The sequence below is a fragment of the Octopus sinensis genome, linkage group LG3, assembly GCF_006345805.1.
Source record: "Octopus sinensis linkage group LG3, ASM634580v1, whole genome shotgun sequence".
Taxonomy (NCBI): domain Eukaryota; kingdom Metazoa; phylum Mollusca; class Cephalopoda; order Octopoda; family Octopodidae; genus Octopus; species Octopus sinensis.
Window position 1 is genome coordinate 89,803,032 of NC_042999.1, and position 14,906 is coordinate 89,817,937.

The 14,906-nt window shown below is 34.8% G+C and overlaps 1 protein-coding gene across 1 annotated transcript in view; it reads left to right on the forward strand.

Moving 5' to 3' along the window:
• The window catches only part of LOC115209300 (tetratricopeptide repeat protein 21B), a 69,385-nt gene that overhangs the window by 35,809 nt on the left and 18,670 nt on the right, over positions 1-14,906 (forward strand). The window contains exons 24-32 of the mRNA XM_029777637.2: positions 2,200-2,326; positions 4,039-4,104; positions 4,883-4,985; positions 7,273-7,383; positions 9,793-9,874; positions 10,832-10,982; positions 11,711-11,872; positions 13,503-13,566; positions 14,711-14,836. Of these exons, the coding sequence (XP_029633497.1) occupies positions 2,200-2,326; positions 4,039-4,104; positions 4,883-4,985; positions 7,273-7,383; positions 9,793-9,874; positions 10,832-10,982; positions 11,711-11,872; positions 13,503-13,566; positions 14,711-14,836 (992 nt within the window). The remainder of the gene's footprint in view (positions 1-2,199; positions 2,327-4,038; positions 4,105-4,882; positions 4,986-7,272; positions 7,384-9,792; positions 9,875-10,831; positions 10,983-11,710; positions 11,873-13,502; positions 13,567-14,710; positions 14,837-14,906) is intronic.

Consider the following 14,906-nt stretch of genomic DNA (forward strand, 5'->3'; position numbering starts at 1 on the left):
GTGATATGAGGGTGGGCTGAAAAGTTCATAGGCTGACTATGACAGTGATGCTAGAGCTGTGAAATCTTGCATGCATTAATTTCAACTCTTTTTATGAATAACTGTATTATTTCTTTCCAAGTAAATTGATATCTGACTGTTCAAAGAAGACTTCAACTGTAACTAGTAGCGGCGTCTCTTGCAAATGGACAAAATTTGGCATCATGGTGTTATCCAGTACCAGCAGAAAAAGGGTCTAGCCCCCAAGGACATTCATGTGAATGGTTGCTACATTAGAGGATCACACTCCAGTTTTATCAACAGTGCAAAAGTGGGCAACTGAATTTAAGGAGGAAGGGATAGTCTTGAAGATGACCCAAGGTCTGGACATCCTGCAACTGCCACCACAAGGAAAATATTGATTGAGTTCACCACATGGTGATGGGTAACAAGCGATTGACTATAAATCAAATAGCATATTCTGTGAGAGTTGAGAATATTCTGCACAATAAACTTGGCATGATAAAGGTTTCTGCTCAATAGATGACATGTCTTCTAACACCTGATCAAAAAGGCACCAGGTTGATCACACCACAGGAAAATCTAACATTGTTTGAGACAGATCCTGCTGGTTTCCTTGAATGTTTCCTAATCCAAGATGAGTGTTAGATTCATTTCCTTCCAGCTACTTCCACCCACTATTGTGTGATGTGGATAGCCTTGTATCTCTTATCTTGTAAAATGTCTGTACCTGACCTCTCAACACCAGCATTAACTCACTTCTCCCCATTCTACTAAAACCCCACTCAGTTGAAGAGGCTATGTCATTCAAGCTACTTCTCAACTTCACTTGTTTGAAAATAGCACCCAGTACACTCCTTAAAGTGGATGGTGTTAGGAAGGGCATCCAATCACAGAAACCATGCCAAAGCAGACACCGGAGCCTGATGCCATGCTCTAGTTTGTTGGATCCTGTCAAACCATTCAACCCACACCAGTATGGAAGATGGATGTTAAATGATGATCTTTATAACAGACTATATCCTTGGATGTCCTTTATTATCAGAAATGTTGCTACATATGTTTTACTTAGTGAGTTGCTTTATCTACACTGGATTGCCACATATCGTAGCCCTTAGTTATTTTGCATATTCTATGCTAGTGCCATGTATAAGGCACCCATGCTGGCACCACGCATAAAACACCCATGCCGGTGCCACGCATGTGTTAGTGCCATGTAATAGCACTGGTGTCGGTACCACGTAAAAAGCATCCAGTACATTTTGTAAAGTGGTTGGCATTAGGAAGGGCATCCAGCATTAGAAACCATGTTAAAACTTACAATTGGAGCCTGGTACAGCTCTCTAGCTGGCCAGCTCCTGTCAAACCTTCTAACCCATGCCAGAATGGGAAATAGATATGTTAAATGATGTTGTAGTAGTGACGATGATATCTCTTATAAATAACTAAAACACTTAAGCCAAACATACCATGATGTCTGGTCTTACCTTAACTATCTATGTGTTTTTTATTGCCATATATTCTCTGAAATATTTCAAACAATGATCATGACTGTAGTTGTGAAAAGATGAATACAAATGCCTTCAAAATTTCCAGCTTCTTATTTCAATACACCACATCATCATCATCATCATCATCGTTTAATGTCCGCTTTCCATGCTAGCATGGGTTGGACGATTTGACTGAGGGCTGGCGAACCAGATGGCTGCACCAGGCTTCAATCTTAATCTTGCAGAGTTTCTACTGCTGGATGCCCTTCCTAATGCCAACCACTCCGAGAGTGTAGTGGGTGCTTTTATATGCCACCAGCATGGGGCCAGTCAGGCGCTACTGGCAACGACCTCGCTCAATTCTTTTACACATGCCACCGGCACAGGTGCCAGTAAAGCAATGCTGGCAACTATCACGCTTGGATGGTGCTCTTAATACCCTAATAGCACGGGGCTCAAGTGCCAGTAAGGTGACGCTGGTAACGATCACACGCGAATGGTGCCTTTTAAGTTCCACTGGTATGGAAGACGGTTAGCCGCTCTGTCAATGATCACACTCATATGGTGCTCTTTGCACCCCGCTAGCATGAACGCCAGAACTTTTATAATTAATAAATATGACAGTTATATATAATAAATGCTTGACTTTTTATTTCTTTTCATTTCCATTGTGATTAATCTTCATTTTCTATTTATTGACTGCCATCAGATTCTGATTTGGATACCATGATTGTTCATGCTAATTGTATGGCTCTCTTGGCCAGACTATACCAACAAATACATTGCAATGAAGCGGCAATGTTATATTTCTCTAAAGCTAAAGATCTGCAAATAAAGTAAGTGGTTTCCTATAATAAAATATGCAACATAGTGTATAGTAAGTAAATAAGCATACCTTTGTGCATGTATGTGCAAATCTGTGTATAATTGTTTCTTTTATGCTGAACTTCCTCTCTATTTTTTGCTGAAGTTTTGCTGAGTCATAAAATCATATGAAGTGCAGATATGGTTGTGTATTATGAAGTTTGCCTCCGTTTCAGGTTCAATCCCACTGTGTGACACCTTGTGTCTTTTACTACAGCCCTGGGCCAACATTAACCTTGTGAGTGGATTTAGTAGCTGGAAACTGGATGAAGCCTGTTGCATATACATGTATGTGTGTATATGTTTTAGTGTCTCCTCATCTCAACGTTACATGACAGTTGCAAACAAGTGTTAGTGTCAAGCAAATGGGGCCCTTCATTTCCAATCTTCCATGAAAATATGTTTGGCATGTGGAACTGTTACCTTCTTTGGAAACAGGTGAGGGTTAACAACAGGAAGGAGATCTAGCCATAGAAAATCTACTTCAGTGAATTTCACTCAACTCCTGCGAGCACAGACAATTGGACTTTATAAATTCTTAATAAAAAAAGTAAAACTTCAATACAGTCAGTTGCATTTTTAAGAATGTGTGTGTGTGTGTGTGTGCATGCATGTGTATGTGTAGCATTTTATATATATGTTTTGTGATAGTTGTTACCTCCAATCTATGGTTTTGCACCAAGATCCTAATATTTGGACACAGTGATTTTAAATGGATTTTTTGAATATCCAACAAAGCAGGAAACAAGATGGCTTGATATGTCAAGTGATGTTAGAGTTTGATGTTTTTGCTGTCTTGTTTTAAGATAACAAAGTAATGGGGACCAATTCAGGAACTGTCTTTTTTTTTTTGAGAAGTAAATCATTGTCAATTTTCAGTTGCAGTGCTTTTGATCAAGTGACTGGTTACACAGGGCAATTATTCATGCACGAGTGACTCAAAGGAAATAACCCAGTGTTTCAGCGATTGTAATTATCTCCTCTTCGATCTACTCTGTTAGTACATTGTTGGAGGATTTATTGTGATATATAGTATTTCTGAACAAAGGAGTTTTGTAACTGACTTCTCTATTATTCATGTTCTGTTATTGATAATCAAAGAGAGTAATTACTTTACCACACAAGTTATGCTACAAGAAAAGAACAAAGCACAATAGTAAAAAACACTCACTAAACACCTTGCGCCTGTGATTTATTATATAAAATGCAATGTGGCAATATAGTCATTTTGCATTTTCTCCACTAGTCAGTCTATTACTGTTTGCAGGTTCTGGTGCTGGCCACAATAGAAGTGATCAAGGTGTTCTCAGGTGAAATATGACAACTGTTCCCTTTCATTTATCATTGGTTGTGTGCATTCCTCTCAGTTGGACTGAGTGGGATTGCTGGTCTCTTTGTGGGTGATTCAGCATACAAGCCATAGGGACTGTGTCAGTTGGTAGTTACTATAACAAGAAACTGTATCCTTTGAATATACAGTCCTTCATTTTTGATATTCTACAGAAAATAAAATACCACCTGGACACTTGAGATGTATATGTGGAAAATAAAATTCTCAGTAAAGTGGATTTCCTCAAATGCTACCCACTCACGTAAACAGACCATTTTACAGCTACAATTAATATGTGCTCTTCATATTATTTCTGTTTCTGAGTTAAATTGATATTACTATATTTTTCCCTAGAATTTATCAAAGGATTCAAACTGAACAACCCGATGCTGTAGCTTCTCAAAGACAGACTATTACAAAGTAATTATTCCATCATTGAACATTTTCTTAATTCTTATATTAACATGCTTTCTTTTCTAATTTCATTTTAACTCATAATAAAGTTACAACTTATAGCACTTCTTACAACTGAATAAAATTCACTACACACACACACTGTATTATTAAAGCTGCAGAAGCTTCACAAAAATATCACAAAAAAAACTGTTACTCAGAGTTTCACGTTTCTGTTCATCAGACAGTTGTGATCAAGATGAACAGGAACAGGAAACTCTGAGTAGCAGTTTTTGTGATATTTTTGTTATGATTTTGCAGTGTTTAATAATAAAGCACATTACTCTACCTCTGGTATTCAAGTACTATTTTTTTCCCACCTTGTTTCACATTTATGTAATTACTTGGGTGTATGTATGATTAAGCTTAAAGATGAGTTAATGTCTTTCTTCCTTAGGCCCATAATTCTTTGAGGTGGAACTAGCTCAAGCCATTCCTGTATCTGCTCAATCAGGGCACATAGTTATTTCTATTTTTTCATCAGTAAACTAGATACATAAATTGCAGGATTAACAATCTTTTATTTTTGTTTTTGCATCATTATTTTTGTTTTTGCTTCTTAATATCTTTTCCACAATTTTCTAGACAGTTTAACTAAATCTTGGTCCTGCATCTAAATAGAAATATCTTTTAGATTTATTTAAAGGAAGATGAATTATGATAAAATATGAACTTTTAGAAGATTATGAAGCTTAAAATATCCTAAAATGTTCCTTTGATTTTAAAATAATAATTTGTTTTGCAGAATTTGTTGTGAATTAGCTAAACATACATTTGTGATGCAGGAGAGTGACAGAGCAATGTCATTCTATAACGAAGCGCTTACTTTTAATGATGGAGATGTGGAGGTATGTCTGAAAAGCTTTCTATTTGTGATTTTAGATGAGACAGAACTTCAACACACACACACCCACACATTCACACAAGCACACCATGTGTTTCTAAATTTACAATTGTGAATGTAATTCATTTATTTACTTTATGTTATTGCTATTCTCATATAAGTGGGGATATTAGTACTTTCATTTAATATCAAGAGCAAGGATGTCTGTCTGGTTAAGAAGCTTGCACAATGGCCACACAGTTTTGGGTATCCCAAGTGTCTTCCATCTTGGCTTTAAATTCACCAATACCATGTAAGGGAAATCTGAGAGAGAAAACTGTGTGGAAGTTTGCCCTATATATATATTGTGTGTGTTTGTTGACTTTATGTCTCTTACTAATGCTAGTGAAGGATATAGACATCACCAAGAAAAGTCACTCACACTTCACCAATACAGTGACATAGTGATTGGTTTGTTGGAATCTTTGCAATCACATTTCCCAAAATATAAAATACAAAAATTTTATAATTTGATAGATTGGTGTTTGGAAGAACCTGTGATTGTCTTTGATAAATTGAGAACTATTGTTCTTTGTCCTTCAATATAACTATGTAACTTAGTAATGTTTCATTTTCCAAACTACCTTCTTTTTAGACAGGATTGTAACCTATGTGATCTTGTTGTTTGTAGTTTCTTTACCTTAGAACATTCATCTTCTCTTGCACCCATGGTAACATCTGTTGTTTTATTTATATTAATCCAACTTTGTGTGGTTCTAAATCTGCTTTTCAAATTGCTGACCATTTCACCTGTATCTCCAGGATTTTGTACAATATTTATTATACAAAATGCTTAGTTCATAATGCTTTACACTCAGGGGAAAATGGTCCACTGATTAACAGATTCAGAGAGCACCTGTTTAATGTGCAACACTATAATCTAGACCACATAAACCTGCTGAATAATCACCACTTCTTGTCGTTGGTTTACTCCAGCATCAAGGTTTCTCTTTCACTAGGCTTTTTTGTGAAAAGTGACTGATTTTCTTTCTGTGTGTTTTCTTCCTCTAGTGTCCACGACCATTTATTTTCCATCATATCTTTTTTTCTCATTTCTTTTTATAACTACATACTCATTTTCTTTAAACTCCCTCACCACTACACACATGTCTACATATGCTATGATCAACTCTGCCACTGCTAGTTTTTTTTCCTTTTTTTATGTTATAACACTGTTTAACAAAATTTTGATTTTTCTTGTTTTTTTGTATTTAGTCAGTATGTGCTATTTCCTATTTGCTTCTATCTAGAAATCAATGGAAATGACTGCTGTTCCCTTCAAACTTTGCTTTTGTAACCTGGACATCAATGTTTTGAAACTGACCTATTTTCCATTACATTTCAGACAGATTCAGTGCTGAGTTGCTGAAGCAGTAATATCATTATAGCAAATATTCTGCTCAGTACCACAGATTTGCTTGTCAGTTACTTGACCTTAACCACTTGAGCATGTTGCTTAGTGGCTGACAATATGTGCTTCTCTGAGCAAGAGTAATGGGGAAGAATCATAGCTATGTGTTGAGAAGTTTTGAATAAATGTAACAAAAGCAAAGTTTGAAGGAAATGTTAGCCATTTTTCATACTTTCTAGAAGTAAACAAATAGGAAATAACTGTTGTTACCCAGGGACAAAAATCATGTTATATAGTGTAATCAACATTTCTACACACCATCCATCTCTCCTGTCTTCTACTCAGATATCACATGCTCATCTACCCATTCCTTCATCATTACCATATTCCTAAGATTAAAATAATTTTTTTCCTTGTTTGTTATCTTTCTTTGTTCTGATAAAAGCCTATACCCAAAACTGCAATAGGTTTCCATCATAACAAAATGCATTGAGTTTACATTTATTTTTCATGAGAAAATGAAAGAAAAAGGAAATGAAAATAGCTTCTATATATTACAAAAAACCTTTATATTTCAGGCACAAAATCCTATCTTCGGAAGGAAGCAATCCAAGAAATGTGTATTCACACCAATCTCTGCATTGTTAGAGGCTTTCTTTATTTCCCTTTTCATTTTCTATTTCTGTACTACACTGCTTCAAGCGAACTACAATGTAGTTATCTTTAATTATTTTTATTACTTTTCATGTTTAGCTTTTTAGCTTTGTGGGTAGATGTTAAAAGTTCTTGAAAGAGTACCTTCTGTTATACTAAACTATTGCTTTATCTCTATTATAAACTGATTGTATGTATGTACTAGTATGTACTGGCTGTAACTTCTGAAAATTCTTTATTTATGTAGGCTATGCTGGAGTTAGCTAAAGTTTATCTTATGTCTGGAGACTTGGACAGCTGTCAATCACAGTGCTTATCATTGTTAAAAAAAGACAAGGACAATGTTGCAGCAACTATGGTGAGTCTTTATATTCTGTTAATTTTGGGTCATTTGGAGGAATTAGAAGATCAGTGACATTAAAACTGTATGTGGTGTTTGTGGCAATACTGATACATAAACATCACCTAATACAACAGTAATATAAGCAAAAAAAAAAAATTAAGATTTCCATTTTATTAGTTGAAGGATTTATATTAGGACTTTTCATGTATGCAGGCATGATTGAAACCATGTGGTTGAGAACTTCACTTTTCAACTGCATGGTTTTGGGTTCAGTTCCACTGTGTGTCATCTTGGACAGAAACTGAAAGGAGGCTGTTGTGTGTGTCTTATCTTGACCTGTTACTTGTAAATGAGTGCCACCATCACTCATGTGGTGTCATTCATTTCTAATCCTCTGCAAAAATATGTCTAGCCATGGAGAAAAATTTCACCTTACTTAAAAAAATCAAGGACATCCAGTCAGAGAAAATCTGCAAGCATAGAAAAGTGGACATTGAACGATGTGTATATTTCTCTTCAGTGCCTCAGATTGATCCCCATGTCTAACATAAGCCAAAATCCTGGATGAGTACTATCAACAGATTTGATGAAACAGACCTAATGTTGGTAAAGAAATAATGTGTTGATAAATAAAAATAATTAAAATAGTCAGTCAGTGATACAATAATTAAGCATAAGATATCTATGGATAACACAGTGGTAACTTTCATCTTTCTGTACCACAATCAGGGCTGGCAAATGAACAGGGGGACCACTTTTGTGACTGTTCTGCTGACCACTTTCATTACAAATGACACTGGTTTCATTGTTACAGCTGGCAATTTTAGCAGACATGTTGAGCAAAACCTTGATGGCATCTTCTGTGTACATAGGGGTCAATGGATATGGTTTAAGAAATGAGGAGTAATCAAAGTTCTTGAAGATCTATGACCCAACTACTGTAATTATTTTCAACACAAGCTTCAGAAAACCAACCAGCAACTAACTAACCAGATGAACACACGAACTACATACATTTCATATGTGCCAGGAAACAAAATAGACAGGTGGTTGAAACTGCTATGTCTTACCCTGTTGGTGAACAATATACTACATAACATACACTAGTATTAGTGACTAAAGATTAAGAATTATGTGGACTCAGAGGCTCAAATCCATCTGAAGATGAAAGCATAGAAGCTGAAAGATCCTTTGACTGGTTCTAAAAATGATTTAATGCATATGATAGGAAGGAGAATGAGATAAAGATTTATAACAGAGAGGAAAACTGGAAGTTTCCATATTCAACTGACCAGATCAATGATTAATGTAAGTTCCTACAAGACACAAAATAACAGGATGGTAGAATAGTTCTGTAGATAGAACCATAAAAAGCAAAGAAGCAAACTTGAAAAAACCAGAAAAGTGAGGGGTGCCAAAATTATCAAATAGCAATGTGACGAGTACTTAGCAAGTGGGAATCTGAAAGTTAGAAGAATGGGAACATGTTCAGCAATGTGAAGATCAGAGGTATGAGATGGTCTTGATAGCAAGGTAGTGTACTATAGAGAGAGACTCAAGGGATAATTGTGTATGAAATGATAACACACTACACTTATCATTATTGATGCTAAAAGGATAAAGAAATGAAAATGCTATTATGAGAGGTTATTTAATAAGGAGAATGCATTGGAGGAAGAAAGTCTACTTGAGTTGACCCAACAGAAAGACCAGCCGTTAATGTTGATGGCAGTATGGTCACAAACACAAGAATATAAAGACAGAGAAAATAACTGGACTATCACTGACATGCTGAAAATATTTAGCAAAGTAGAGCATGTGCCATCTCTTGAATAGTCAATCAGGTAATAGGAAAGTACCATACTCTAAGACTGGAGTAGCACTAATAGCATCAACTGCTATTTGGGAAAAGGAAATACATTACAGAATGACAATTACAGAAGCATCAAATAGTTGGACTAAGTTATGAAAATTATGAAGAGTTATAGCACACTTAGTTAGGAACAGAATTACTCTAGAAGAGATGCAGTTAGGCCAATTTGTTTTCACTTGGAGTTATGCAATAGGGGCAACTCTATAGTAAAGACTTTAGTTTGTTTCAGAAGTAACATGTGTGTATGACATTGAGAAACCATAACAGCAAAATATGTATCTTGTTGCTCTCACAGTCACTTCTAGGGTGATTTCATTTTGCCTAGCTCTTAAGTATATTGTTTTCTTACACAATACATCTATAAAGTGATTTTTCCCAAGAAAAATCCACAGCTTTTGGCATTTCAACAGCACATACTTTAAGTAAGTTATATTGATAGAGATTTTGTTATGGAGCTGCTTCTGTTGCATAATTCAAGCATGACATACTTTGAAAAATGAATTTAATTAAATGTAAATGTGATGGTTTTATTTCATTTTTTAACATTTCAGATGCTTTCAAATGTATATTTTTATAAAAATTCCTTTGAAGAGGCCATCAAACATTATAAGCAGCTGCTGGAGAAGAAACCAGGTGAGACTACATATTTAACTTTGCAATAGTATTAAAACAAGAAGTTGAGCCTATAAGAAAACGTTCATGTAGCTACTCAAACTGTTAGAAAAGCAGTCAAATCTCCATGGGCACATGTTGGTTTCGTTTGAATAAAAGACAAAATGTCTTTCATCATAAATTTCCTCAAATAGGGATGATCAAGGGCTCAGCAATGATAAAATACTAGAGTGTCAAGACAATGAATACAGTAACTTGACCTGCTAGAAATAGTATATATCTCTCAAATACACTTTCACTCTTTTGCTAAAGCAAGGAAAACACTTGCACTTTTTCATAGGAGGCCATTTATAAATGTAAAAAGTAAATGTAAAGTAAGAATAAAATTTGCAGACATTTAAAAGATAACAAGAAAATGAAATACAACACATACTGATTTACTGTCTAATGCTTCTTTGTATTCAGGCTTTGTTAAATTAAGTGTTCACATTATCAAAAATACAGTGAAAGTTTCTCTTCTTCCAAAAAAGTGAAGATATTTCCCTAGAAAATGAAATTATGAGTGAACAAAAGTATTCAATCATAATAATAAAATGAATAGTGGATAGTAGGTTATTGGCTGGATACAATACAGTGTTCAGTACAATGAAAGCATATTGACCTGGTTTTTAAGATAACCTTTGCCTAAGTTAAGGTAACCAAGGTACATCCTATCACTAGGGCACCCTTACAATTTAGATTTGTGCCCAAGAAAAGAAAATATAATTCTGTGGTTACTCATCAAAGGAATTATACAGACCTTTGCAATATCTAAAAGTTTTCTAAAATTAAATTATTTAAAATATTTAATTTCTTTCCTTTCTCTTGTTGTTTAATTCCAGCTTAGCTGAACTAGTTTAATTAATAGTTTAATTCTAGGTTAGCCTGTTTATATCTTTGATCAAAAGTCTAAAATAAATATTTGTTAAATTTTTGCAGATAATTATGAAGTTCTTGCTAAACTTATTGATGCTATGAAATGCAATGGGCAACTTGATGAAGTGCCAAAGTTCCTGGAGTCTATAAAAGAGGCTTTGACATGTGCGAAAATGGAAGCTGGTTACTATTTTTGTCATGGTCTGTATAATCGGTAAGAAGTGTCAGCACTTATAATGATTTACTGTGCTACATGTTGTGATTTTTCTGGAATCTAGCTAAAAGAACTTTCTTTCCTCTTTTCCCTTGTTGGCATGAGTTAGATGACACTTGATAGAGCAGTCCTCTACTGCTGGATGCCTTTCTTGTTTTCAAGTAAGGTACTTTTATCTATTGGTGTTTGTTAAACCACTAAGTTGCAAGACATGTGAAACATAAACAAATGTCACTGCTGCCCAAGCATTCTCAGTGCAAAAGAAAATGGCACCAAACACATAACACATACACATGTCCATATATATGTGTATGTGATGTTACTTGATGATCAAACTTGTGCAGGTATCTTGAAAAACACACCCAGTATATTCTGTAAAACGGTTGACATTAGCAAATGCATCCAGTTGCAGAAACTATGCCAGAACAGTCCTCTTGTTCATTGGATCCTGTCAAACCATCCAGCCTATTCCAACATGGAAGACAGACTTATTTATATAAGAACAGTCATCATCATTTAACATCCACTTTTCATAGGTTGTGCAGTGAGATAGGATCCTGCAGTTCAGAGAATAAGACTGAGTCTGAACCAAAACCATGTGGCTGGGAAGCAAACAGCTTAGCTATGCAACCAAATGTCTATTGCTTTAGAATTGACTATTATAAATAACTATCTTAATAAAGTATCACCTGTTACTAAAACTGCTGCTTTCTGGTCCCTATTTTCAGATTAATCAGTTCTTCAACAATTGCTTTAAAAAGCTTCAACATGGCTCGCAAGGATACAACATGGAGTAATTCTGCCCTTTATAACATGGTAGAGATATGCCTTAATCCTGACAGTGAAACAATCGGAGGAGAAGTCTTTGAGTCGGTGGATAATAGTGATGGGTTAGACTCTTTTTATATGTTCCTTGTTAACTAAATGTTTTCTTTCTTTGTTCTTTGTGCTGAAAAGGTTAAGATTACAAAGTATTGGCAATAAGAATTCTGATGTTATGATTCATTATTTCACACATTTGTGAATGTTAATCTGTGATTTAAGAAAGGTAGAAATACAATTTTTATCAAACAAGGGGCTGATATTCTTAGAACAAGGTAAACTGGGAATACAGATGTGAATACAGAAATTGCACCATCTCCTCTTAAATTACTGCAAAGAATATTGGTAAAGGATTGGCACTTATGAAGTTCTGCAAGCTTTCACTGAAAACAACCTTAATTGTGGATATAACATAAAAAAAAATTGCAAGAGGAATTTACAATAAACACAGTTCCTACACTGAGTTGCATAAAGTGATATACATCATCAAAATTTAACATCAGTTTTCCATGCTGGTATTTGCTGGATGGTTCAACAGGAGCTGATGAACCAAAGGACTGCATCAAACTCCATTTTCTACTTTGGCATGGTTTCTATGGTTTGATGCCCTTCCTAATGCCAACCACTTTACAGAATGTACTGGCTGTTTTCTATGTGGTACTAGTGTGCTTATCAAGTAACTTGTGAATAAAAGCCATCAACTGAGTGGGTGTAGTACTGAGAGAGGTGGCTTTGTGCCAGGAGATAAGAAGATAAAATGAGATAGACAGGTATAGGTGTCTTTCTGTAGGGGTGGTACATTGTTACTTTTAAGGCAGCGAGCTGGCGGAATCGTTAGCATGCCGGGCGAAATGCTAGCGGTAATTCGTCTGCCGTTACGTTCTGAGCTCAAATTTCACCAAGATCGACTTTGCCTTTCATCCTTTCGGGGTCGATTAAATAAGTACCAGTTATGCACTGGGGTCAATATAATCGACTTAATCCGTTTGTCCTTGTTTGTCCTCTCTGTGTTTAGCTCCTTGTGGGTAGTAAAGAAATAGGTATTTCATCTGCTGCTACGTTCCGAGTTCAAATTCTGCCGAGGTCAACTTTGCCTTTCATCCTTTCGGGGTCAATTAAATAAGTACCAGTTACGCACTGGGGTCGATATAATCGACTTAATCCGTTTGTCTGTCCTTGTTTGTCCTCTCTTTGTTTAGCCTTGTGGGTAGTAAAGAAATAGGTACATGGTTATTCCTGTTGAAAAAGAGAGATAGTGGTGAAGATGTATCAGAGCATACCCTCAAATTACAGGAAAGTGAACAGAAGAGAAATGATAGTGAGGATTAGAAAGGGTGAATGTATAGATATCATTTGGGGACATAACAATGGCTGTATTGTTTTTTAGCATTATCCAAAAATATCTACTGCAAATACATCACTTTACATAAAAATCAATTGAAAAGTAAATTTTGCATTACAGGATTTCATGTTACAGTAAGTTTTTCAAGAACATACTACTTCCATAACTTGGAGAAAGAGGCAGATTCCTGTGCTTTAATAAACAACAGATTTGAATTTCTTAATAAAGATTTCTATGCTGAGTACTATAAACTGTTCTTTGTATATGGTGACTGGATAGTATCATAAATATATTTTGTTCAATTTATATCTTAAGAAAATTAGAGAAACATTACATTCCCTTTTTTCTTTTGTTAGTTATGATCAGCAGAGAACAAACAATGAGCGGGTGGCTCTCAGGACTGCTGAAAAGCTGCTGAAGGTAAGATGTATTATGTTTTTTATCCTCACTGGCATCATAACTATCATCCCTCCCACCAGCACCATCATAATAATTATAATTGCAACAGTTACTTTATGGTAATTAAAAATATGCTTGACACAACTGTCTTTAGCTACTCCCTAACTCTCACTTATAACTTAAATATTTGTCTGAAATGTCACATGACAGTCCTTTTGACACTAAAATTACAAAAATCGAATGTTCCTGTGAAAACTTTTCTCGTGTGCAACTTTTGCCTTTTTTGCTATCGATTTTTCTCTGAGAAGCAGTATCTCTAGGCATCGGTAATGCAGCAGTGACCTGCCTGGGTAAATTTGCCATTTAATAAAAAAAATTTCATCAAAATTGGATGAAAAATGTGAAAACACATAAAAAGCATACACACAGACATTTTGAGTTTTATAGATATAGATAGATGGGAATGGGATTGAGAATGGTAGCAGATAGATGAGATGTTAAACATGAAGTATGGCAGTTCTAAGATTTGGCTCAGAGATGGGGAGAGATTACTGAAGGTGCAGAAAGTCGGGTGTTCAGTGAAAATATCACAATGATCAACATTATGCAAAAATCTGTGTTAACTAGGACTGCTAACAAGCTCAGAAAAATTGGCTGGGGTTGGGGTCTAAAATTTCTCAATCTAATTGAAAATGTAGAATAATTAGTAATTATTTCCAATGAAAAACGTTATATTTAAATTTTTGTTAGATCCCTTTTATGAATTCTCTTAAATATATTCAACAGAGCCATAGATTTTGTTAAGATTAAATTTATAAAATTACTTTGTTGCTTAATTTTTTAGTGAAAGTATTTCTTACACATTTTCCTTTTCTATTTTTCATAACTTTCTGCATAAAATATTTACAAATTTTTCTACTAACTATTAAAAATCTTATTGATTATTCCAGGAAATGGTATTTATCTTTAACAAATTTTATTAAAAATACATCTTTTAATCTTATAACATCAAAGATTTGATGTAGTGTGAAAATTTTTAACAAACAGAAGATTCAGCTGAGCATTAGAATAAAAAAGATAGAGATGTGAAATAAAACGAACTGTAAACAGATGTAAATGTTACATTTTCCAGAAATTCTAAGTACCCCTTTTATCTATTGAGTAGGAGGTGAAGCCACAGGAAGATAACACACAATTACAGATAATGAAGAACATGGTGCTTGTGAGTACCAAAAATAAAGCAAATGTCGAGAAAGCTTTGATGAATTTCATGGAAATTGTCTCTACCTATGTAAGTTATGTATTTACATTGTTAGGTTATTTATTGTTATATTATCAGATGAGATAATTTCATGCATTCT